The 26608-nt window shown below is 44.3% G+C and overlaps 1 protein-coding gene and 1 pseudogene across 1 annotated transcript in view; both read right to left on the bottom strand.

The window, feature by feature from the left end:
- LOC141133578 (NXPE family member 3-like) overlaps window positions 1-22436 on the bottom strand; it is an 84475-nt gene extending 62039 nt beyond the window's left edge. The window contains exon 1 of the mRNA XM_073623041.1: window positions 22049-22436. Within this exon, the coding sequence (XP_073479142.1) occupies window positions 22049-22102 (54 nt within the window). The 5' untranslated portion in view covers window positions 22103-22436. The remainder of the gene's footprint in view (window positions 1-22048) is intronic.
- On the bottom strand, window positions 9046-11279 carry LOC141134784 (arginine/serine-rich protein PNISR pseudogene; annotated as a pseudogene).
- Window positions 22437-26608: the final 4172 nt, after the last annotated feature.

Here is a 26608-nt window from a genome sequence, read left to right as displayed (position 1 = left end):
TCCTATGTGCCACTGTCCATTCACTTATAGGTGGTGTATAACCCACATATAACCCACATAGTCATTATTATGGCTGCTCTGTGTTCCGTGATGTACTCCAAGAAAAGGTACGTTTTAGGAAAAATCGAATTTTTAGAGAGACAACTCAAAAACAAAACAATTAAAATCGAACTTGTCATCTATTCAAGATCCACTAGATTGCAATGTGGTTTATCATCCCAAAGATATAGCGAATGCTTTTTGAAATTATTATCATACTCTTTATAACCTACATGAGGACAACGAAACTCCTCAACCTTGTGAAGAGTCTATCTCTTCTTATTTAGAATTTGTCCCACTTCCATAAATTACCTCCTATGTACTAGCATCTGCGGACTACTATAAAGCTTTTAATGATACCATAGCTCCTTGTATGACCTCTGTATTTAATGCAGCAGCATCCTCTGGATCCTTCCCTCAAGAAATGTTGAGAGCAATTATAGTTACCTTGCCTAAGCCAGGAAAAGATCCTTCGCATGGTAAGAACTTTAGACCTATTTCTCTCGATTTAAAAATATATGCTAAAATTCTGGCCAATAGATTAGATGATGTTACTCCGTCTCTTTTTAAACCAGACCAAGTAGGTGTTCATGAAGAGTCACCAGGCCTCAGATGGCACTCGCCGAATGTTCAACTTCTTGAAGCTGTTGGAAAGCTATAAGGAACCCTCAGTGTTCTTAACTTTAGATGCTAAAAAGGCATTCAAACAGGGTTCATTGGGAATTAACCCTTTGATTGCCCTTTGATCGCAGTTAACCCTTTGATCGCCCCTGATGTTTAACCCCTTCCCTGCCAGTGTCATTAGTACAGTGACAGTGCATATTTTTAGCACTGATCACTGTATTGGTGTCACTGGTTCCTGCAATTTTAGCAAAAATATTATTGTGTGGAAATAAAATAACCAAACACTAGTGAACACGCAGGATGCTAGTGTAGTGGTACCCCCATGGCGGCTGATAATTGACTCTATACCCCACTGGCTACCCCGACTCTGCAGATCCTCTCTTACCTCTGACATCTTGGGTTCCATTCTGCAATGTGGCGTTAGCAATAAGAAACACACACAATGTCACTGAACCACTCAGAAAGGTTTACTGAGATAAGTAATGGAATACAATGAAAGGCATGAATGAACACAAGTTATGATTGACAACAGTAATCACTTAATGCACATATACAGAACATATAACATTATAATCACCTGAAGGGGTATATGTGAACAGGTGCACAGAAAGGTAGTTACTCAATATCTTCAAAACGTACAGTGGGGACAGAAAGTATTCAGACCCCCTTAAATTTTTCACTCTTTGTTATATTGCAGCCATTTGCTATGCAAGAGGCACCACTAACCAAACACTGCCATGAAGACCAAGGAACTTTCGAAACAAGTAAGGGACAATGTTGTTGAGAAGTACAAGTCAGGGTTAGGTTATTAAAAAAAAAAAAAAAAATCTTTGATGATCCCTAGGAGCACCATCAAATCTATCATAACCAAATGGAAAGAACATGGCACAACAGCAAACCTGCCAAGAGACGGCCGCACACCAAAACTCACGGACCGGGTAAGGAGGGCATTAATCAGAGAGGCAGCACAGAGACCTAAGGTAACCCTGGAGGAGCTGCAGAGTTCCACAGCAGAGACTGGAGTATCTCTTGTACATAGGACGACAATAAGCCGTACGCTCCATAGAGTTGGGCTTTATGGCAGAGTGGCCAGAAGAAAGCCATTACTTTCAGCAAAAAACCAAAATGGCACATTTTGAGTTTGCGAAAAGGCATGTGGGAGACCCCCAAAATATATGGAGGAAGGTGCTCTGGTCTGATGAGACTAAAATTGAACTTTTTGGCCATGAAAGAAAGCGCTATGTCTGGCGCAAACCCATCACATCACCCAAAGAACACCATCCTCACAGTGAAACATGGTGGTGGCAGCATCATGCTGTGGGGATGTTTTTCAGCGGTCGGGACTGGGAAACTGGTCAGAGTTGAGGGAAAGATGGATGGTGCTAAATACAGGGATATTCTTGAGCAAAACCTGTACCACTCTGTTTGTGATTTGAGGCTAGGACCTTCCAGCAGGGCAATGACCCCAAACACACTGCTAAAGCAACACTTGAGTGGTTTAAGGGGAAACATGTAAATGTGTTGGAATGGCCTAGTCAAAGCCCAGACCTCAATCCAATAGAAAATCTGTGGTCAGACTTAAAGATTGCTGTTTACAAGCGCAAACCATCCAACTTGAAGGAGCTGGAGCAATTTTTCAAGGAGGAATGGGCAAAAATCCCAGTGGTAAGATGTGGGCAGCTCATAAAGACTTATCCAAAGCGACTTGGAGCTGTGATAGCAGGAAAAGGTGGCTCTACAAAGTATTGACTTTAGGGGGGTGAATAGTTACGCACTTTGACTTTTTCTGTTATTTTGTCCTATTTGTTGTTTGCTTCACAATTATATAAAAAAAAAAAAATCTTCAAAGTTGGGGGCATGTTCTGTAAATTAAATGATGCAAATCCTCAAACAATCCATGTTAATTCCAGGTTGTGAGGCAACAAAACACGAAAAATGCCAAGGGGGGTGAATACTTTTGTAAAGCACTGTATAAAGTGATCAGTGTATTGCTTTGCAGAGGCAGTTTGCATACTGCATTTGGCTTGTGGCTGTGGAGACTGTGACTTCAATGGGGAAGTTTGATGGGCCACCTGTGAAACTTGACATGTCTTGGGGGGGTCCAAGAAAATGTTTGCCCAGGGTCCAATCAATATTAAAGACGGCCCTGCTTCCATCACTGCCTTAACCTCCTTGGGCATGAAGTTCAGCAGAGCTCCACAGGTTGTCACTGGAGTCCTCTTCCACTCCTTCATGACGACATCACAGAGCTGGTGGATGTTAGAGACCTTGCGCTCCTCCACCTTCTGTTTGAGGATGCCCCACAGATGCTCAATAGGTTTTAGGTCTGGAGACATGCTTGGCCAGTCCATCACCTTTACGCTCACCTTGTTTAGCAAGGCAGTGGCCATCTTGGAGGTGTGCTTGGGGTCTTTATCATGTTGGACCCCCACCCCTTTAACCTCTGCAGCAATGCTGGCAGCACTCATACGTCTATTTTCCAAAGACAACCTCTGGATATGACGCTGAGCGCGTGCACTCAACCTCTTCGGTTGACCATGGCGAGGCCTGTTCTGAGTGGAACCTGTCCTGTTAAACCGCTGTACGGTCTTGACCACTGTGCTCAGTTTCAGGGACTTCTTATAGCGTAGGCCATCTTTATGTAGAGAAACAATTCTTTTTTTCAGATCCTCAGAGAGTTATTTGCCATGAGGTGCCATGTTGAACTTCAAGTGACTAGTATGAGAGAGTGAGAGCAATAACACCGAATTTAACACACCTGCTTCCCATTCACACCTGAGACCTTGTAACACTAACGAGTCACAGGACACGAGGGAGGAAAAATGGCTAATTGGGCCCAATTCGGACATTTTCACTTAGGGGTGTACTCACTTTTGTTTCCAGCGGTTTAGACATTAATGGCTGTGTGTTGAGTTATTTTGAGGGGACAGCAAATTTACACTGTTATACAAGCTGTACACTCACTACTTTACATTGTAGCAAAGTGTCATTTCTTCAGTGTTGTCACATGAAAAGGTAGAATAAAATATTTACAAAAATGTGAGGGGTGTACTCAGTTTTGTGAAAAAATTTAAGTTTTTTTTTTTTATGCACTCTGAAAATGTAAATCAAAAATAGTCATCTAAAGTTGTGGAATGGCACACGTTGGTGGAATTATGATACTCCTTTATTTAGCACAGGATTAAAAAGCCAAGTGTTCTTCCTTGCTTATATGTTTCAGCCCTGTATGGGCATTACTCATAGTTAAAAATAGTGCATGCATAATTGCAGATCTTTTAAGCCTTTTGAACTATTCATATTTTATATTATCTATATCCAGTCTTGCCTAATATATTTATAAGCATTAGATGGTGATGATGAAGACAGTGCTACCATCTGACAGTAGCACAGAAAGTTCTCTGTAGAAAATATGTTAAATATTTCCCAGGAATTGGGTGTGTAATAGCACCCATAGGAGCCACCAGGTAGATTGCCCAGATCCTTTTCCCGGTGGTTTCCTTGTAGCTTAACACACAGTTTAGTCAATACTCAAGTTGAATAACCGGTCTAGAGGTATGTTTTTTCTGAAGCATAATTGTAGAACTTGGATAGGTAGTGGGTAATTATAAACACCTTGCAAATGTTATTAACGTGTTTCGCAATAGTTGCTATTTCAGGACAAACATTGTCTTGACAGTATAAATGTCATCCAAAGGTTAACATACAGAAATTATTCTGAAAATAATATACACTATATTGTCAAAAGTATTGGGACTCCTGCCTTTACATGCACATAAACTTTAACGGCATCCCAGTCTTAGTCCGTAGTAGTAGAGTTGGCCCACCCTTTGCAGCTATAACAGCTTCAACTCTTCTGGGAAGGCTGTCCACAAGGTTTAGGAGTGTGTCTATGGGAATGTTTGACCATTCTTCCAGAATCGCATTTGTGAGGTCAGGCACCGATGTTAGATGAGAAGGCCTGGCTCACAGTCTCCGCTCTAATTCATCCCAAAGGTGTTCTATCAGGTTGAGGTCAGGCCAGTCAAGTTCCTCCACCCCAAACTCGCTCATCCATGTCTTTATGGACTTTGCTTTGTGCACTGATCCAAATCATTTGGTGGAGGGGGGGATTATGGTGTGGGTTTTTTTTTTCCAGGGGTTGGGCTTGACCCCTTAGTTCCAGTAAAGAGAACTCTTAAAGCGTCGGCATTAGAGTTGCCACCTCATCCCTTTAAACCCGAACACATGTTAATTACACAGATTCTGTGGCTGATTAAGGTGGTAATTAAACTTACTTGGTGCCTTTTCTGCACTAAATTAGTCTCAGAACCTGTGCAATTCTTATGTGTTCGGGTTTAAAGGGATGAGGTGGCAACCATAGTCAGCATACTAAGACATTTCTGGCATTTTCATGCTCCCAAGTATGTGGGAACAGTTTGGGGACGGCCCCTTCCTGTTCCAACATGACTGTGCACCAGTGCACAAAGCAAGGTCCATAAAGACATGGATGGGGGAGTTTGGGGTGGAGGAACTTGACTGGCCTGCAGAGAGTCCATTTGCTCCCGCTGCTGTCAATCACAGCCAGTTAGCCAATCAGGAGATGGAGGGGGCGGTTCCGTGTGTGTGAATGGACACACAAAGCCGCGGCTTGGAAACTCTCCTGCCTGGGTGCCCCCAGAGCAAGCTCCTTCCTGTGGGGGTACTGGGCAGGAGGGAGCGGCCAGGAGTGCCGAAGTGGGCCCTGAGAAGAGGAGGATTCGGGCTGCTCTGTGCAAAACCACTACACAGAGCAGGTACTGTAAGTATAACATGCTTGTTGTTTAAGAAAAAAAACAAAAAACAAACAAGAGTTTAATACCGCTTTAACCAAAGGAACTAGTATTCTTTTTAACCACTTCAGCTTCAGAAAATTTTACCTGCTTCATGACCAGGACATTTTTTACTATTCAGCACTGCGCTACTTTAACTGGTAATTGTGCGGTCATGCTACATTGTCTGCTTATGCTGAGACTTAGCTGCTTGCTGCAGAGAGAAGAGAGTAGGAACATCAGTGGACGGGCGCCCTAGGCAGCAGTGCGCCCTAGGCGACTGCCTATTTTGCCTAGTTGTAGCACCGGCCCTGGCAAGGATTTGGAATTCCCTTCCACAGGCGGTGGTCTCAGTGGGGAGCATTGATAGCTTCAAGAAACTATTAGATAAGCACCTGAATGACTGCAACATAGAGGGATATACAATGTAATACTGACATATAATCACACATAGGTTGGACTTGATGGACTTGTGTCTTTTTTCAACCTCGCCTACTATATGTAACTATGTAACCTTATAGCATCTAAAAACGATGGTATTAATTGATTAACCTGATGCCGACCGCCCCACACACACATTTACTGTGTCACGGCGGCTGCTCTGTGCAGAATCATGTACAGGTACGTGATTCTACACTTCTCGGTTTGAGGCGTGCACGTGCTCCGCCGGCAACCCACTTGGACACAGCGTTAGCCAATTAGCGGGTGCGGTGGATGTGATATCCACCGGGCCCGCCGATCGTTCGAAGTACAGGCAGAGCGGCAATCTGTGACAAGGGAAAGGAATGGTCCTGTGTTTCTGCTAAGCAGGAACATGAATCTCTGCCTTCCCACAGCACAAGCACCTCCCCCACAGTCAGAAAGCACTCCCTAGGCACACATTTTTTTAACCCTTTGATCGCCCCTGATGTTAACCCTTTCCCTGCAAGTGTCATTAGTACAGTAACAGTGCATATTATTTAGCACTGATCACTGTATTAGTGTCACTGGCCCCCAAAAAGTGTCAAAAGTGTCAGTTAGCGCCCAATTTGTCCGCCGCAATGTTGCAGTCCTGCTATAAGTCACTGATCACCGCTATTACTAGTAAAAAAATAAATGTAGTGCCCTGGGGTTTAGTCAGGGAGCTACTCACCAAATTCCTTGTCAGGAGTAGCTACTGTGGATAGATGTTACAGATCCATTGACTTCTCCCTAAGTTTGGCCTTGTTGTACTTTTCTCTTCTGCCACTAGGTGGCCGGGCACTTGGTGGCATTAGATGTGAGAAGAACATTTCAAGGTCAAGTTATGGGTATATGGGATATCTCAGCCAATAGGCAGGGATTTTCCTGAATCCCTTAGCCTGCTGGGAGAACCTATATATTCGGGTGGAGTCAGATGATCAATGTTCTGTGCCACCTGGACTGCCATCTGGGTGGACGTGTGCCGTCTGCCCCGGGCTGCTAGGCCGGAGATTGGGCCTATCCCGGGGGCATCTAGCTGCCAGGTTGCATGAGGGTCTATCCAGAAGTAAGAGGGCAGCACAGGGTTGGGACAGCAGCTTGCAGCACCAAAAGTGACGGTTCTTTAGGCTGGAGAGCCTGTCAGTGGTCGGAGGTAGAAGGGAAGCTGTCGCCATGAAGGGATTAATTGCCTTTACCAGGGACCACAGTGAGTAACTGAAGAAAGTACCGGAATAATATTCTCACCGAACGGCACGGTGGAGAATCAGGAGACTTCAGGTGGTGATTAAGTCAGGGACCCAACCAGCGGAGGTGATGCTTGCAGAGCAGCCCTGTGTGTCAAGCTAGGGACCGAGCCAATCAGCAGGGGTGAAGCTTGAAGGTATCCACAGTGCCAAGCTAGGGACCCAGCAGGGAAGCGTGGGCGACGCTTGAGGGAGATACCACCGCAAACCTTGGAGGAGTTTAAGGGATTCATAGTCAGTGAATCAGAGGGTCTAGTGAGAGACCAGGAGCTCAGTATTGAAGAACTACAAGGAGCAGTTGTAGTGGAGCTGAAAGAACTGGTACTTTTGAGTTAGGAACTGGTAAGGGACTGTTACCATAGGAGACAGCAATCCTGGATGTGCAGAAGTGGTACCATAGGAGACAGCAATCCTGGATGTGCAGAAGTGGTGCCTTGCTGGGGCCTTTCCCTGTACGACTTTCCTTCTATTGAAGTATTGGAGTCTGCCAACTGAGTTTGCAACTATCTAAGGATGTCCTGACCCTAACCCTTTTTCCCCCAAAAAAGAAATAAAACCTCTTTTACATCCAAGAAGTGTCTGGCGCCCATTGACTTTCACCATCTTTGCACCCACTATGCCTCACAACCCACTACGTATTGGAGGATGTCAGCATAATGTTGGTGGGAATAGGAGGATAGAAGCGGGATAGGGTATGTGTACAACAGTAAGGCCATTGCTGTGATAGATGAACCACAGTGACAGGATGTGAGGAAATTACCTGTGTGGTGAGTGCCAAGCCGAACCAGATGTCTAGCATGCATGACGGGATCGCAGGGTGTCCGGCCAGAGACCGCCACCTCTGACCCGCAGCAATAAAAGGCCGTCTCTGGCCGGGCACCCTGCGATCCCGTCATGCATGCTAGACATCTGGTTCGGCTTGGCACTCACCACACAGGTAATTTCCTCACATCCTGTCACTGTGGTTCATCTATCACAGCAATGGCCTCACTGTTGTACACATACCCTATCCCACCAACAACTCTCACACTTGTTATGTCTCAGTTTCTCTCCACACACTCATGGCTATGCTATGCCATTTCCACTTATTTCATCCTCACCACCACTTATGGATCAGCTCACACACCTTCCCTCATTATTATTTTTTTCCCTAGTTCATCCACACTCTCTAGCCTCGCCAGATGTCCCTGCCTGCCGGTCTTCGTGGGTGCCTGCGTCACTTGGGCTGCCGTGGCTGACGGTTCATTGGGGTGTGCTTTCTGCCTCAACCCCGGGGGAGACTCTTTGGACCCAGACCAATACCGTATTGTAACACATAGATCATCACTAACCAATGCATAACTTGTGAGTATACAGAAAATTATATTTTCAGTATATCTTTTCTACAAACATCTGGTCATACATTAATAGATACCTTATTGTTTTAATACAGTTACATAGCATCGGACTCCTGACGATTGGTTTCAAGCCAAGAAACGCGTTGAGTTTAGATCTATAGATGCTCCTATTTATTGTACAATGTATATGTTTTCTTGTAACCGTACAACCAATACATGAACCTTGCCTGTTTATATACTGTTGTCAACATGTTTTACTATGGTCTCAAATGTGTACTTTTATGACTGTATTTGGCTCAAGTACCTATGCCATTAAAACTTTTATACCATGATTATCTTACACTACTATCTGTGGAGATTTTATTCATTTTTATTATTCACACCACAACACATACTATTCAGTCCAACATACTCACCCACATGCCTCATGCAAAGTCCCGCTTCTATCCTCCTATTTCTTTGTATATATTGGGATGGAGGCATGTTGGTGCTCTCTGCAAAAACAGTGTGGACAGGTCACAACCCCCCTTGATGCATAATGTTGGGGAGGTCAGGGCCATTGCTGTGGATTCATCAGCGTTTGCAACAAACAGGTGTTGATGATCTTGATCGGGTTGTGTTTGGACTTGTGTTTGTGGCTTGCCTTCTTACCAGACCTTTGAGATCTCTCCAGAGACCGTGACCGGCTTTGTTTGCCTTTCTTAGATTGTATCCTTGTAAACAGGTGATTCTGAACTGCTTCTTCCACTAGAGGACAGTCGCTTCTTCTGCTCCTTTGTAGAATTTTTTTTGCTCTCATGCCTGGAATCCTGCCGGGACACCTTGGAGGAAGATGACTCGCTGTGGGAGAATGTTCTTTCACTCTCTCTCCTACTTTTAACTCTTAATCATCTTCCAGAACATTAAACCTATATTGTTCATCTTTCTTTAATTTCTCCTTTTTTCTTTCCTTTTCAGATTCTCTTCTCTTCCTATCCATTTCAAAACTTCTACTCCTGGCCTTCTCTCTTTCCCTACTATTGCCCCTATGCTTGTGTCTGCTTCTACTGGTACTTCTGCGATGTTCATCAATTTTACGTTTATCTCTGCTTCTGCTACCAACAGCATGTCTATCTCTAGAGCGGTTCACCCTTCTCTCTCTGCTGTGACTACGCTCCCTTCGCCATTCTCGATCCATGCTATTTTTACTAGATCTCCTCCGCTCACTAAATTTCCCTCTGCTTCTACCTCTGCCTCTACGATTCTTATGTGACACACTCCTGCTCCTACTACGGTTTACTTTGCGTGTAAGTTATGGGCTATGACTTTGTCTCTTTTTCCTCTTGGGTAAAGAGGGAGTTGAATGGCTGATTGAAGAGCTAGTACTGTAAGTACTACTACTACTACTACTGCTACTTTGTTCTTTGCTACTGCTGCTACTACTGCTGCTACTACTACTCAACCTCCTTGATTTTTTAGCTGGAGGCCTTTCCTTTACATCCTTTTTAGGCTCAAGCACAGGTAAAGCCTCAGCCTCATCTACTTTCTCCTCTTCTTGCTGTCATCTACTTTCTCCTCTTCTTGCTGTCTTTCAAGTAACTCTTTTTCCTTTTGCTTAAAGGCTTCTAGTTTCTGGTGTATCCTATGGAGGAGTTCCTCTTCATCAGTATCAGAAGACTCTGAACCTCTTTCACTCCTCTCATCTTCACTTTCTGCAGATCCATAACCACCCAGTCCACCTTTGGTTGCTTTATGATGGGTCTCTTAAGCCACATTGTACATTTCTTCATTAGTGACATCCAAAATAATTTCTGTTGGTGGCATTTTTGTCAAAAGCATCATTTGATAAGCCCTCTTCTCTTCAGTTAATTCTGACTCACTGTTGTCTTCCTGTGCAGCTCGAGAAGGACTGCAGCTAACATTCTGACTAACTCTGTCCTCTTCATTTTCATAATTTTCCTCTTCTTCCTCGTCACTGTCAAATTTGCTTTTCAAAGGTAAACAAGGACCATCACCCACCTCAGCATCTTGACTCTTCTGTTGTTGCTTCATCTGAGCATGCTGCTGTTCCAACTTCTTTTGTTTTTCTCTCTCCATTTTCTCCAAACCTTTGCGAATCCATGCAGGCAAAGTCCTCTGTTTGACAATATTAATTTGCAGAGGCTCTGGTTTGGGTGGCATTGGCACAGGTGAGCTGAAGGAAGGTCTTTCCCTTCTATTTAGAGGTGGAGCAGGTGGACCCGGAGGACCAGGAGGGCCTTGCTGCCAGTATGGTGGATGAAATCCACCTTGAGGGGGCCCATATCCACTGGACCATGCTGGTAATCAAATTGATTCCCTGGCCCCATGGGGAAGTTTTCAGGTGGTCCTCCAAAGTTATGATTGTTCTGGTTAAACATGTGTCTATTATCATTGGAAAAAACACCACTGTCCTGACTATTATTATATTCAGATGGGGGGACAATATCAATAGGTCCAGGGACAGGAGGTATCCATGGCTGTTCTGGAGGAGGATGGTGTGGAGGTGGTTGATGATGCATTCCACCCACTCTAGGCTGCCACATTCAATTAAAATTTGGATCATTTGGAAAATTATGGTTGTTGGGAACAGGTTCCATCTTTGGAACTGGAGGTGGTAGGTCCTGCCCATTGGGAATCAAGCCTTGTGGCTTCACCACTTGACCCGTAGCTTCACGCTGAGCGATCCAAGCTTGGGCTAATGCTGCCCAATCTATCTGACTTGGATCTTGTTGATGCTAAAAGGATTCCGTCCACTGCTGCTGATTGAGTGGCCGTTGCTGCCAAGGCTGCCCACCTTGACCCCGCATATCTGCCACGCCTTATAGTAACCACTCCACTTGCAAAGCACACGATCCTGCTAGATATTAACCATTCTCTGATAGTATGCTACCGATATAGGCCACCCGGGAATCTCTACATCCCACAACGACACTCCTCCCGTGGTACTAGAATCTCCCAGGCCAGACAATGTGGCGCTATTATGTTTTACCAAAAATATGTAGCAGAATACATATTGGCCTAAATTGATGAAGAAATGTGATTTTTAAAATTTTGTATGGGATGTGTTTTATAGCAGAAAATAAAAAAATATTATTATTTTTTTTTTTTTTCAAAATTGTCAGTCTTTTTTGTTTATTGCACAAAAAAGTAACAGTTAAGGTAACGCAGTGCCGTATCGCAAAAAATGGCCTGGTCATAACGGGGGGTAAATCTTCCAGAGCTAAAGTGGTTAATTGTGATGTACTGACAGCCTTATTTCTTGAGGTCCTAAAATGCCAGGACAGTAAAATTCCACCAAAATGACCTATTTTTGGAAAATAGACAGTCTGAGGTTTTTAGTAAGAGGCGTGATGAGTTTTTTGAAGTAATTTTTTATCACATTTTTTGGAAAATGAAGAAACTGAATAAAATGTGTTTTATCTTTAAAAAATTTTTTTTACATACTGTCACAAGTGCAGTACAGCCCCATAATATCACTGATGTGGCGGTGATCAGGGACACTGACTGGTGACAGTATGTTAAAAAAAAAAATGTATTCAATTTGTTAAGCTTTTTTTTGCTTTTTAACTTTTTTTTCTTACCTTTTTTTTGACACACTTTCATCAGTGTAGTTCAGGGTCACTATAGTAACACTGTACTACGCTGGGGGAAGGTATTTTTTGGATACAACTAATCACATGGTGCAGGGTGCTGTGATTGGCCCAGGTACCATGTGATAGCTGTGGGCCAATCCAGTATGAATAAACAGCTTTGTTGACTTTGGGATCATGTGATCACACAGAAATCACATGATCACTGGACCCCGAGTACCAGGGTCCACAATCCACTCTGCCTAGTGGACACAGCAGTCATGGGGGGGTGCTCCATGTCTGGGGGGGGAGCACAGCATGCTCCTAAACGCAGAGCAGGCACCTGAAGTACATGTATGTTACGGTGCCTGCACACGCCACCCCATTGTAGTATTTGTACTGTGGTGGGTCAGCAAGTGGTAACAGGAACCCCATGCAAAAATAAAAAAATGGCATCCCCGCCAAAATCCATACTAGGCCCATATCCAAGCACGCGGTCTGCCTGACCAGGAAAGAGAGGTTCAGCAAGTACGCACCCATCCCTACCTGAACCATACCAAGCCACCGGTCATCAACACGGGAAGGGGTAACTTGCCAGGGGCCCACCCTGGCAAGGCAGCATTCCCCAATGTTGATGGAGACAAGGGCCTCACCTCCAAACTGCTGGCCCTATGGATATGGGGGTCTGCAGGGGGGACGCATCAGAATTTGGAAGCCCCTTTTGAATGACAAAATGCCATTGCATGTACTGACGAGAATTTGTGTCTAAATGTTCACACAAAATTTTATCAAACACTTTCTGCCCGCGTTATACCTGAAAGAAGGCTACAGCTTGGGTTTCCAGTGCCAGGAGGGCGTCCGGTGCGCTCTGTGATCGCTGAGCCCTTCGGACTAGGCTAATCGCAAAACAGGATAAAGGGCCAATCACAGCGGTTCTTTAACACGTGATCAGCTGTCAGCCAATGACAGCTGATCACGGAAGTAAACAAAAGCCAGTTATCAGCTTTTTTTCTCCTCACCATAAGAATGAGGAGAATAGAAGAAAGCTGGTAACCGGCTTTTGTTACAGGAACATCGGTCCCAATCTGTTCCTGCCAGTGCTGCTTATTAGCACCAACCAGTGCCACCTATCAGTGCCCACCAATGCTGCCAATCAATGCCCACCAGTGCCACCTATCAGTGCCCATCAGTGCTGCCAATCAGTGCCCATTAGTGCCTCACCATCAGTGTCACCTATCAGTGCTACCTATCAGTGCCCATCAGTGCCACCTATCTGTGCAGCCTCATCAGTTCCTCCTCATCAGTGCCCTTCAATACTGCCTTACAGAGCTCACCAGTGCCACCTATCAGTGCCCATCAGTGCCCATTAGTGCCTCATCATCAGTGTCACCTATCAGTGCCACTTATCAGTGCAGCCTCGTCAGTGCCCATCAGTGCCGCCTCATCAGTGCCTATCAGTGTCTATCAGTGCTGCTTATTAATGCCCATCAGTGTAGCCTCATAAGCGCACATCAGTGAAGGAGAAAAATTACCTGTTTGCAAAATTTTATAACAGACTATGAAAAGTTATTTTTTTTTTTTTGGTCTTTTTCGTTTCTTAAGCAAAAAAAAAAAAAACCCAGTGGTGATCGAAAACCACCAAAAGAAAGCTATATTTGTGTGAAAAAAAAAATATAAAAATGTAGTTTGGGTAGAGTGTTGCATGACCGCGCAATGCACAATTGTCATTCAGCGCTGAAAGCTGGAAATTCGCCTGGGCAGGAAAGGGGTGAAAGTGTCCGGTAAGCAAGTGGTTAATGTATGTAATGAGTGGGTGAGGGGTTCAAATGACCCCTTTAACTGATTCCTGGGATGTGAACTGGAAAGAGAATCCTCTTTAAAGCCTTGTACACACAATGGGATTTTCCGCAGACAAAACCTCAGACTTTTGTCCGAAGGTGGGTGCCTGGATTTTGTCTTGCATACAAACGGCAAGGAATTGTCGGCCAACAAACACGACCGTAGTGACGTACTACGTGGTTTTTCAGCTCTTTAGCGCCACCCTTTGTGCTCCTGCTAATTTCGTGTTAGTAGAAGTTTCGTGGGTGTTGATTCGCGTTTTTCATTTAGCGCTTTCAGTTTGCGCTTTTCAGTTCGTTTCTGAACGGCCGTTCGTCAGCCAGACATGTTGCGGAATCGGAGGAGATCACGTGTTATTTATTATTGGCCTTGGAGTTATTGTTTTGTCCCAAGTGCAGTCTAAGAACAGGAGGAGGAGGATTTCTTGGACCAAAAATTGGTTGCTTTATTAATCGTGACCAATTATGTCATATGCCTTTGCTGTGGGAGCTCCAGGAGAATAATCCAGATGATTTTCGGAATTATCTCCGGAGGACGGACCCCTGCTCTCACCAACTCTTGCCATTGTTGACCCCCTATATTAAGAAGCAGGACACATGCATGAGGCTTTTATTTTATTTTTTGGTTGAATAATAATAATTAAGTGTTCTTGCATAGCAAGACCACTTACTGTTATCTCACATATATATTATTATTCTTATTATAGCCAAATTTACCACCCTCACTCCTCCCACAGTTTTTACACTACATAGACAAGTAATATACCGAAACGTGCGGATTGTTCCCGATTGGTGTGCTATTACTTTGTGGAACGTTTCACCGAATGGTTCACGAAATATCGTTGTTTTTGCGGCAAAATTGGTCCCATAGGAATGAATGGCGAAATGTTCAAAACTAGAGTGGGAGGTGACAAAAGCTGACAACCCCATGATCAGCCAAAACATTATGACCACCCCATGATCAGCCAAAACATTATGACCGCCCAATGAAAAAAAAAATCATTTTGAAAAAAAAAAAATTCATTTTTGATAAAAAAAAAAAAAAATTCATTTTTGAAAAAAAAAAAAAAAATCATGTTCAGCTCTTTCAGCTAATGATGGGACTTCAACTGTTTTACTACTATTTATACTTTTTAAAATATTAAGCTTTTTAACACTTTTCACAGTTACTCAAGCCACTCCATCCCACCCAGTTACTCCGCCCACTCCAGTTGTAGAGGCAAGAACACTTTTCACAATTTCCCCAGAAATTGTAGCTTTTCTAGTTTGATTTGTTATACTTTCTATATTTTTGGATGCATAGAATGCCCTTTTTTAAGTTCTATTGACAGATAGCATGTCTAATTTTATTTGTTTTCTTTTTTTAATGCACAATAAAAAAATTGTGGAGAATAATACTTGGCTATGTGTTTTACTTCAAATGACAGTTTGGGAGTAGGCAGTTACATTTAAAAAAATACAATGTACAATTGACAAGGGACACCAACATAGTTGTATCTTTGATCTTAAAAACTACAGGATAATGGTGTTGTGGTAACTTGCCCCAAAAAAACAAAAAACAAAAGCATAATAATATTATTCTTAATATCACTAGAAAAAAAAGCCTTTGAAAATTAATTTGCAATAACTCCATCAGTATCACCAGCAAAGCAGCTTCATTATTATCCCATTAAAGAAGAAGAGAATTGTGCGCTGCATTTCGAGATTTCATAATTTGCCGCGTCACGAATGTTAATTCTCCATTACGAACGCTAGTTTATAAGACCGACCGCTTCTGCTTCCGAGCATGCCTGTTTGTACTTTGGACTTTTGTCCGTCGAACTTGTGTACACACGCTCGGAAAATCCGACAACAATTGTCTGATGGAGCATACACACGGTCGGATTTTCCGCCCGTCATTGAACATTTCCCGTCGGAAAATCCGATCGTGTGTACAAGGCTTTAGCAGCTAGCCTGCAAAAAAAAAAAAAAAAAAAAAACAAAGACTAGCTGGTATTGGTAACTGTGCTGAGAAACCATTTTTTTTTTGTTTGTGATGTGCAATATACAATGCCCTTCCATGTGCACCTTACTTCTAAAGCTACAGTAATTATAAATCAGGGTGGTTGCCATTCTTGTATTGTTTGTTTGCTGTATTTGACCTAGTGTCATGTTGGCTGCATTCCACTGCCATTGTGCTCTTGCTGAGCTTTAATGCGTCATTAGGGAGGAGTGGGCTCCCTCCAGGCAAGGAAAAAAAAAAAGGTAAAACTGCACTAAGGAGAAAAAACACCAAAAGCTAATATTCGTGAGAGCAGCAATTCAAAATATATGACACACATATACCCATTAAACTAGAAGAAAATAACCGAATCGCGCTGATAAATATCAAAAGTATAAACAGTAATAGATCTATCCCCCATTGACTAAGCAAAAATGAATAAACAAAAATAGGTGAACCCTTATCAATATATCTGAGTGTTCATCATTGATAGAGCATTATGTGCAATTGTAATATCAATGTATAAAATGAAAAAAGATGGACGTGACCTATCACGAAACGCGTAGGGCGGAGCAGAACGACGCACTGGCGTCACCTCCAGATCGTGTGTTGTCTTCCAGCAGGACGGGTTTGTCTGTGTGTGTTCGGCCGACACACCGGACTTTAGGCTTGTTTTTTGGACGTTCTATGTAAGTGTGTTTTTGACTTTTCTTACACAATAAAGCTAAAAGGTTTACACTATTGGAGTTTCCCACTTTGTGTTACATGCTCAAAACAACACTGCACCGATCGGGTCTCTCTAATGTTCTGAGGCACAGCCGCAGCAGTCCAGCCTGGGAGTTTTACAGCTGACATGCCCGTTATGATCCTCTGTAATGGGGGATCACTGACGTCCGGTAAGAAGTAACCCCTTCTGTACTGGTGGTGCTTCACGACTTTTGCTGCATTGAAGTTGAAGACCTTTTTATAAGTGGACTTTTGGAGTTTTGTGTTTTGCACGGGTGTATCAGCAATTTTCATCACACCATGAGACTTTTCTTTTTTCATTTTATACATTGATATTACAATTGCACATAATGCTATATCAATGATGAACACTCAGATATATTGATAAGGGTTCACCTATTTTTGTTTATTCATTTTTGCTTAGTCAATGTGGGATAGATCTATTACTGTTTATACTTTTGATATTTATCAGCGTGATTCGGCTATTTCCCTCCAGGCAAACCTGCCCTTAACCATTTCAGCTTTGGAAGGTTTACCCCCCCCATGACCAGGCCATTTTTTTTTTGCGATGCGGCACTGCTTTACTTTAACTGACAATTGCTTTAACAGATCCCCCCATGTGAATGGGTAGGGGTAAAAAGTGTCAAAAAGACACCAGAAGGGGTGGGGTCACCCGGTTACGTCACAGTCAGCGGGACGCCTCCCATTGAGGCAGAGTTTTTCCGTTTTTGTTTTTTTTCTCGGGACCTTTGGCACCGTGATTGAAGATGGATTTACACTTTTTTTTTCTTTTTTTTTTTTTAGTAAAGGAATTGTCAAAAACTGTCTTCTGTCATCATTTTTACTTTTTTGACACTTCTTTGGTGAATAGGTAGTGGTACAATGTACCCCATACCTATTGACAAAGGGGGGGCGGAGATCTGGGGGCCTCTTGTTAAAGGGGGTTTCCAGATTCCGATAAGCCCCCTGCCCTCAGACCCCCACAACCACCGGGCAAGGGTTGTGGGGATGAGGCCCTTGCCCCCATCAACATGGGGATAAGGTGCTTTGGGGGGGGCCCAAAGCACCCTCCCCATGTTGAGGGCATGTGGCCTGGTACGGTTCAGGAGGGGGGGCGCTCTCTTGTCCCCCCCCTTTTTCCTGCGGCCTGCCAGCCTGTATGCTCAGATAAGGGTCTGGTATGGATTTTGGGGGGGACCCCCGCACCATTTTTTTTTTTGATTTGGGCGCAGGGTTCCCCCTAAAATCCATACCAGACCTGAAGGGCCTGATATGGATCTTGGGGGGACCCCACGCCGTTTTTTATTTACATTTTGGCGCGGGGTTTCTCTTAAAATTCATACCAGACCTGAAGGGCCTGGTATGGATTTTGGGGGGACCCCAACGCCATTGTTTTTTTAAACTTTGGTGCAGGGTTCCCCTTAACCACTTCAATTCACTGTGTTATATAAACTACACTGCCTGCACTGACTGAATATAGAGTCTACACTGAATGCAGAGTATATATATATATATATATATATATATATATACACACAGTGCCTTGAAAAAGTATTCATACCCGTTAAAATTTTCCACATTTTGTCATGTTACAACCAAAAACGTAAATGGATTTTATTGGGATTTTATGTGATAGACCAACATGTAATTGTGTAACATAATTGTGAAGTGGAAGGAAAATGATAAATGGTTTTCAATTTTTTTTACAAATAAATATGTGAAAAGTGTGGGGTACATTTGTATTCAGCCCCCTGAGTTAATACATTGTAAAACCACCTTTCACTGCAGTTACAGCTGCAAGTCTTTTTGGGGATTTCTCTACCAGCTTTGCACATCTAGAGAGTGACATTTTTGCCCATTCTTCTTTGCAAAATATCTCAAGCTCTGTCAGATTGGATGGAGAGCGTCTGTGAACAGCAATTTTCAAGTATTGCCACAGATTATCAATTGGATTTAAGTCTGGACTTTGACTGGGCCATTCTAACACATGAATATGCTTTGATCTAAACCATTCTATTGTAGCTCTGGCTGTATGTTTAGGGTCCATGGATGTTGGCTCAAACTTGTCTTGCATGCACACGGTCACACAAAGTTGGTTGGAAATTCCGAACGTCAAGAAAGCGGTGACGTACGATGAGCCGAGAAAAATTAAGTTCAATAGCCAGTGCTGCTCTTCTGTCTGATTCCGATGCGTGGAACTTTGTGCGTCGGAATTGTGTACACACGATCGGAATTTCCGACAACAGATTTTGTTGTCGGAAAATTTGAGAACCAGATCTCAAATTTTGTGCGACGGAAATTCCGATGGAAAATGTCCGATGGAGCCTACACACGGTCGGAATTTTCGACAAAAGGCTCCCATCGAACATTTTCCATCGGAAAATCCGACCGTGTGTACGGGGCATTACAGGTTTTGTTCTAAGATTGCCCTGTATTTGGCTCCATCCATCTTCCCATTAACTCTGATCAGCTTCCCTGTCCCTGCTGAAGAAAACCATCCCCACAACACGATTCTGCCACCACCATTTTTCACGGTGGGGATGGTGTGTTCAGGGTGATGTGCAGTGTTAGTTTTCCACCACACAAAGTGTTTTGCTTTTAGGCCAAAAAGTTACATTTTGGTCTCATCTGACCAGAGCACCTTCTTCCACATGTTTGCTGTGTCCCCCGCATGGCTTCTCACAAACTGCAAATGGGAGTTCTTATGGCTTTATTTCAACAATGGCTTTCTTCTTGCCATTTTTACTGAGATTAAATTACACACAGGTGGACTCTATTTACTAATTAGGTGACTTCTGTAGGCAATTGGTTCCACTAGATTTTAGTTAGGGGTAACAGAGTAAAGGGGGGCTGAATACAAATGCACCCCACACTTATTTATTTGCAAAAAATGTAGACAACCAATTATCATTTTCCTTCCACTTCACAATTTTGTGCCACTTTGTGTTGGTCTATCACATAAAATCCCAATAAAATCCATTTACGTTTTTGGTTGTAACATGACAAAATGTGGAAAATTTCAAGGGGTGTGAATACTTTTTCAAGGCACTGTATATACCAGACTTTATATATATATATATATATCAAATACACTGCCTGCACTGACTTCAATATAGAGTCAACACTGAATATTTAGTCTTTGCTAAATGCAGAGTATATATATATATATATATATATATATATATATATATATATATATATATATATATATATATATATAGTAGACTGTATATATATCAAATACACTGCCACTAACTAATCTGCCTGCCTAATCTAGCTCAAACTATCTCTGTCCACACACAATACACGCCCGCCATGTAGGCAGCCCTATATTGTGTGGAGCGTGGACTTAGTCCCCCTGAGCCAAGATTGGCCAAAGGCACCCTGCCTTTGACCAATTATAGCTCTTTCAGCAAAGCATGCTGTATTGGCCAAAGCATGCAGGTCAGGTGCATGCTTTGGCCAATCATCATACAGCAATGCATTTAATTTTTAATAAACATTAACATGTTCAGTTTATACAAGATTTTGTGCATACAATTGGTGTTATTTTTGAAATGTTTAAATGTACAAAATATTGGCAAATAAAATCGGCTATCGGCAGGAAAGGTGGCCGAAATATCAGTATTGTATCGGCACCGAAAAAACGATATTGGTCGATCCCTAGTATTAACACCCTACCCCTAACCAAAAAATAAATAACCCCAACTCCTAATCCTAACCCTAACCTTAACTCTAACCCCTTACCAGGGGTGGTCCATCCATTAAGGGCGCATGGGCGCCCCCCCTCCATCCATGTGTACGGCCCCCATGCAGAACTCTGAATGCATTAACACCAATGGGGTGGGTGTTTTTTGAATCACCCGATAAGAGCCAGAGGCTCTAATAGGCTTCAAAATAGGGTGGGCTCGGGGTGCCCCTTACCCTAACAAAATAATAATAATAATAATAAAATAAAAGCTAATGGAAAAGATACAAAAACTGAAATCCCTAGCAACAAATGATGCAACAGATATTAGTTTTCTCTACTGGCTAATAAAAAAACTCCAATGCTCAAAAACGCTGTATACAAACGCACAAATTGCGCATAAAAACGAGCCAAAATTGTGCATTAAAAACGCATCCAAAAAAGGTGGAAAGACTCTCAAAGACGATACGCTCAGGTGTGAATGCAGCCTTAGTTTTGCCTAAGTGTCTCTGCAAATATTCCAAAGTTATGAAGCGGGTCTGGAGTTGCACATAGGAAGCTGTGGCAAGTATAAGCTACCGCTAATGCCTATGAAATCAGGCAGCAGAGGAATATTTCCACTAAAATAACAATTGTAAAATTATGGAAAAAGAAAATCCATACACTATATTTCCATAGACACACTCCTAAACCTTGTGGACAGCCTTCCCAGAAGAGGTGAAGCTGTTATAGCTGCAAAGGGTGGGCCAACTCAACATTGAACCCTACGGACTAAGACAGGGATGAAACTAAAGTTCATGTGCGTGTAAAGGCAGGCGTCCCAATACTTTTAGTAATATAGTGTATATAATCGGACAGCATGGTTAAAAAGAGCAGAGGACATAAGTGAAGAGTCACCTGACTCTTGGCAAACCTCCAAGGGGCTGTTAGATGGGCACTAGACCTCCCAAAGGGGAGCAGACAGGGCAACAGCCGCCCTGACCATGACAGCTTAAATGTCCAAGTGAAGAAGTGAGGATTGAAGCCCAAAAAACCCTTAACGTAAGTTGTTAGACAGGATCAATATTTTTTTATTTTTTTTGCAGGCGAGCTGGTAAGTAGGCTTGGAGATCTTTTGTTTGTTAGTGATATGCAATGTCCTTCCATGTGCACCTTATTTCAAAAGTTAGTTATAAATTGATCTTTATGCCGCGTACAAACGGTCGGACTTTTCGGCTACAAAAGTCCGACAGCCCGTCCGACAGACTTTCGACGGACTTTTCGCGGACTTTTGGCGGACTTGCGGCAGACTTTCTAACGAACGGACTTGCCTACATACGATCACACAAAAGTCCGACGGATTCGTACGTGATGACGTACACCGCACTAAAATAAGGAAGTTCATAGCCAGTAGCCAATAGCTGCCCTAGCATGGGTTTTTGTCCGTCGGACTAGCATACAGACGAGCGGATTTCTGGGTCCGGCGGAGTTACGACGTAAAGATTTGAAGCATGTTCCAAATCTAAAGTCCGTCAGATTTGCAGCTGGAAAAGTCTGCCAAAAGTCTGGGGAAGCCCACACATGATCGGATTGTCCGCCGGATTTGGTCCGTCGGACTTTTGTAGATGAAAAGTCAGACCGTGTGTACGCGGCATTAGTGTCTACCACAACCTGAAATATCCATTTTAAACGGACTGACCTTTTAGCACCGAAACCTGATATTTCAGAAACGTCATCAAGAAATGAGTTCAATTTGCCTGGAAGATATACAGTATATACTGAAATTTAGACTTACCCCCATAAAAAAGATGATGACCAATGCACAGAGAAAGACACCCGGTTTCCACATATTCTTCAAGGGATGCTTACAAGTGTTACCACTCTATAATAACAAACGTATCTTGGACAGTTTTGTAGGACAAATAGTACAGCCCTTTGTCTTGTTGTGATACATCAGAGAATAGTGAAGTAAAAAAAATGCCTTCAACATTCCCAGGTGAAAGCCAGAGCAATAAAGTTTCAGTGCCGTAAATATTGCAAGCATTAATGTTCAGCTAGCAAGAGCTATGTACAGAATGCCGAGTGCATCCAAATGTTTCTTGTTATATATTACATCTTAGATCCAGGTAACAGCTGATCTACGTAAGCTTGTTTTACCTGCTCAAACCTGCTCATCTGCTTCACTCTGGCAGTCTTGTGGTTTAGGTTTCTCTGTCAGATAATTGTCCTTCAATCCAAGATACCTTCCTGTAGACTATACTTGTCACGAACGTATGTCCCGTTCCAGAAGGCGTACGCCTAGGCGCATGCGCGAGTCACGGACCGCTCGTACGAACGTACGCATGCGCGTTCGTTAAGACGCGCTTTGGCGCCCAATAGCCTTTAAAAGATGCTCAGTGGCGCTGCCTCCTTGCGGTTTGATCTGCTTCTGTTCCCTGTGTTCCTGATTATACCAGTACTCTGTTCCTGTATTCTGACCCGGCTTCCTGACCCTGCTTATGTCTCCAATCCTGACCTCGGCTAGTTTGACCCAGCTCTGTTACCTGCCTGATTGCCTGTTGCCAAGACCCAGCCTGGACTTTGACTACTCTCTGCTTGCCGTTTCTGCTGTATTCCTTGATGTGTATGACCCGGCTCGTCTGACTCCGCTTCTGTCTGCAAACCTGCATCTGCTGACCTGCATCTGCTGATCTGCAAACCTGCCCCTGCTAACCTGCATTTGCTGCTCTGCAAACCTGTACCGGCTGACCTGCATCTGCTGATCTGCAAACCTGCCCCTGCTAACCTGCATTTGCTGCTCTGCAAACCTGTACCGGCTGACCTGCATCTACGACCACTCCAGACTGTAAGGACTCAGGCACCTTTACCCCGCTGTGCTCTTACCGCCACTGTTCCCACTCCAGTGGTCTCCGAGCCAGGGTGGTACGGGAGGTCTACCTCCACACGTCAGGCTCACATCCCAGGTACGTTACAGTATCAAACCGCCATGTCTGAGCCTGCAGGAGGGACCTCGCCTATGGACTTTGTCTGTCAAACTCTCACAGCCCTCACTCAGGTCATGGAGACCCTGCAAAGCAGTCTCGTCCGAATGGAGGAGCGGACACAAGAATTGACCATCTTGGCAGACCCATCTCCCGAACCTAGGGTGCCTGTTCCTGAAAGATTCTCTGGAAATCGTAACCAATTCCGGGCGTTTCGCAATGCATGCGAACTGTATTTTTCATTGCTGCCACGGACTTTTTCATCCGAAACTACCAAAGTAGGTTTTGTTATTACCCTGCTGCAAGGGGAACCCCAGGCCTGGGCCCACCACCTACTCGAAGTCCGCCATATGGATTTGAACTCTTTATCATCCTTCCTTAATGCCATGGCCCGACTTTATGACGACCCCCAGCGGACCTCCACCGCCGAGGCTGCCCTCCACGCGCTCCAGCAAGGCCGCCGAGCGGCAGAGGACTATGTAACCGATTTCAGACGCTGGAGCGCGGACACCCAGTGGAATGAGGCGGCTCTCCGACACCAGTTTCGTCTCGGTCTTTCTGAGAGTTTAAAGGACGAGTTGGCACGGGTTGACGTCCCTGATACTCTAGAGACTTTAATTACGCTATCCATCCAGATAGACCGACGACTTCGGGAACGCAGAGCAGAGAGGTCTTCTCAGCAGTTCCGCCCAGCTCGGATGCTACCCCGGATGCCAACTGCCGTACACTCCATCAAATCAAAGCAGCCTGAATTGATGAAACATTCCCTGTCCGCCCAAGAACGACTTCGTCGCCAGCAGAACTTTCTATGCCTATACTGTGGAGAGGCTGGTCACTACATCTCCTCTTGTCCTGCTAAGATGCGCAAGTTCCTGGCTTCCTCTTCGTCTAATCATGCACCTTCTACTACCAGCACCACTCACCTGGCCATACCAATCTCATTTCAACTGCCGGATAGAACCATACCAGTGACGGCAATAATAGACTCTGGGGCATGCAGCTGTTTTATCGATTTAGACTTTGCAGCCCAACAGCGCATTCCCCTTCAGCCCAAGGCCCAGGGACTTTCCATCCTCTTGGCAGACGGGTCCCGCATTAGATCTGGAGTAGTGACCCAGGAGACCCCTCCTTTGCCTGTAATCACCTTTGTGGATCATAAGGAACTTCTGAGCCTGAATGCTATTTCCTCTCCTCTGTTTCCAGTCATCCTTGGCTTACCTTGGCTGCAGGCACACAATCCCCAGATTGATTGGGGAACCGGAAGTGTTAGATTCCAGTCACCTTACTGTCTACACCATTGCGTGCCATCATGCCCCAGTACCTCTGGTCCATTGTTATGCCTGGAACCAGATCCTGAAACTTGCTCTGCTGTGCCCAAACATTACCATGAGTTCTTGGACGTTTTCAGTAAACGTGGGGCCGAAGTTCTTCCACCTCATCGTCCATACGACTGTCCAATCGAGCTTCTTCCCGGTGCTGAGATCCCTTTTGGACGTATCTTTCCCTTATCTGAACGGGAACTAGGGGTACTGAAGGAATACGTTGATGAGAATCTTAAGAGGGGCTTCATCCGCCCTTCCACCTCTCCAGCAGGAGCAGGAATCTTTTTTGTGGAAAAGAAGGACCACTCTCTCCGACCTTGTGTGGACTACCGGGAACTGAATAAGATTACGGTTAAAAACCGTTACCCTTTACCCCTGGTACCTGAACTCTTTCAAAGACTTAGAACCGCTTCTGTATTTACCAAGTTAGACCTGCGGGGGGCTTACAACTTGGTACGCATCCGTGCAGGGGATGAGTGGAAGACTGCCTTTCGTACTAGGTTTGGCCATTACGAATATCTAGTAATGCCTTTTGGGTTATGTAACGCCCCGGCCACATTTCAGCACCTGATTAATGATGTTTTTAGAGACTGTCTGGACATTTATGTAGTTGTCTATCTAGACGATATTTTGATTTTTTCTTCTTCCCTCGAGCAGCATCGAGTTCATGTCAAGAGTGTACTCTGTCGCCTTCGTCAACACGGACTATACGCAAAACCAGAAAAATGCGAGTTTGAGCGACAGAGTATCCAGTTCCTTGGTCTCGTGATATCAACAGAGGGATTCAAGATGGATCCTCAAAAAGTTGCAGCCGTTCTGGATTGGCCTGCACCTTCAGACAAGAAAGGGGTGCAGCGGTTTGTTGGTTTCGCAAACTTTTATCGGAGATTCATCAAGGGCTTCTCTGCTATCATCTCCCCAATCACGCAGCTGACCAAGCAGAATGCCTGGTTCCAGTGGACCCCCGAGGCACAGACCGCCTTCACAGACTTAAAAAGACTTTTCACATCAGCTCCTATTCTGAGTCATCCTGACCCTGCGCTCCCTTATCTACTTGAAGTAGATGCCTCCGAGACAGCGGTTGGAGCTGTCATCTCCCAACGCCAGGGTCTCAAGGACTCGATGCACCCCATAGCTTTCTTCTCTCGGAAGCTTACCCCATCTGAAAAGAACTATGACGTTGGGGACAGGGAACTACTGGCCATTAAATCAGCTCTTGAGGAGTGGAGGTATTTGTTGGAAGGAGCAGCGCACCCCATACTCATTTATACAGATCATAAGAATTTAGAGTATCTGAGAGCTGCCAAACGTCTGAGACCCCGCCAGGCACGATGGGCATTGTTTTTCTCTAGGTTCTCATTTCATATAACTTACCGGCCTGGCTCCAAGAACACCAAACCGGACGCTCTCTCTCGCATGTTTGATGATCCGAAGGAAGTACCAGCTCCAGACACCATTCTATCGGAAGGTAACTTTCTTCTTCTGCAAACTGATCTCATGTCCAGCTTGAAGCAAGCCTCTACAAGTGTGTCTGGCCCTCCCGGAGTTACTCTACTATTCAAGGATGGTCTCCTGTGGAGGAACAGCAAGATCTTTGTGCCTGAAGAGGTCCGAGTCGCAGTGCTGAAGTTGTGTCATGATCATCCTCTGGCAGGCCATTTCGGAATGCATAAGACCCTGGAGCTAGTCCAACGTACGTTTTGGTGGCCGGATCTTGAGAAGAACTGCAGGGAATATATAAGCTCTTGTGCCACCTGTACCCGTAGCAAGACCACTAGAAGCAAGGCCTGGGGTCTACTCAGACCTTTACCAGTTCCCGACCGTCCTTGGAAAATGATTGCCATGGATTTCGTAGTGGAACTGCCTCCGTCAGAGGGTTATTCAGCGATCTTCGTCGTGGTTGACCGTTTATCCAAGATGGCCCACTTTGTTCCATTAAAAGGCACACCCTCCGCCATGGAAACTGCCCAAGTCTTCATTAGAGAGGTAGTGAGGCTACACGGGGTTCCTGCGGACATTGTTTCGGACAGAGGGGTGCAGTTCACCTCTCGT

Source organism: Aquarana catesbeiana, linkage group LG03, assembly GCF_042186555.1.
Source record: "Aquarana catesbeiana isolate 2022-GZ linkage group LG03, ASM4218655v1, whole genome shotgun sequence".
NCBI lineage: Eukaryota > Metazoa > Chordata > Amphibia > Anura > Ranidae > Aquarana > Aquarana catesbeiana.
Note: the sequence above shows the minus strand (reverse complement) of the source record. Positions and strands in the feature narration are given on the sequence as shown.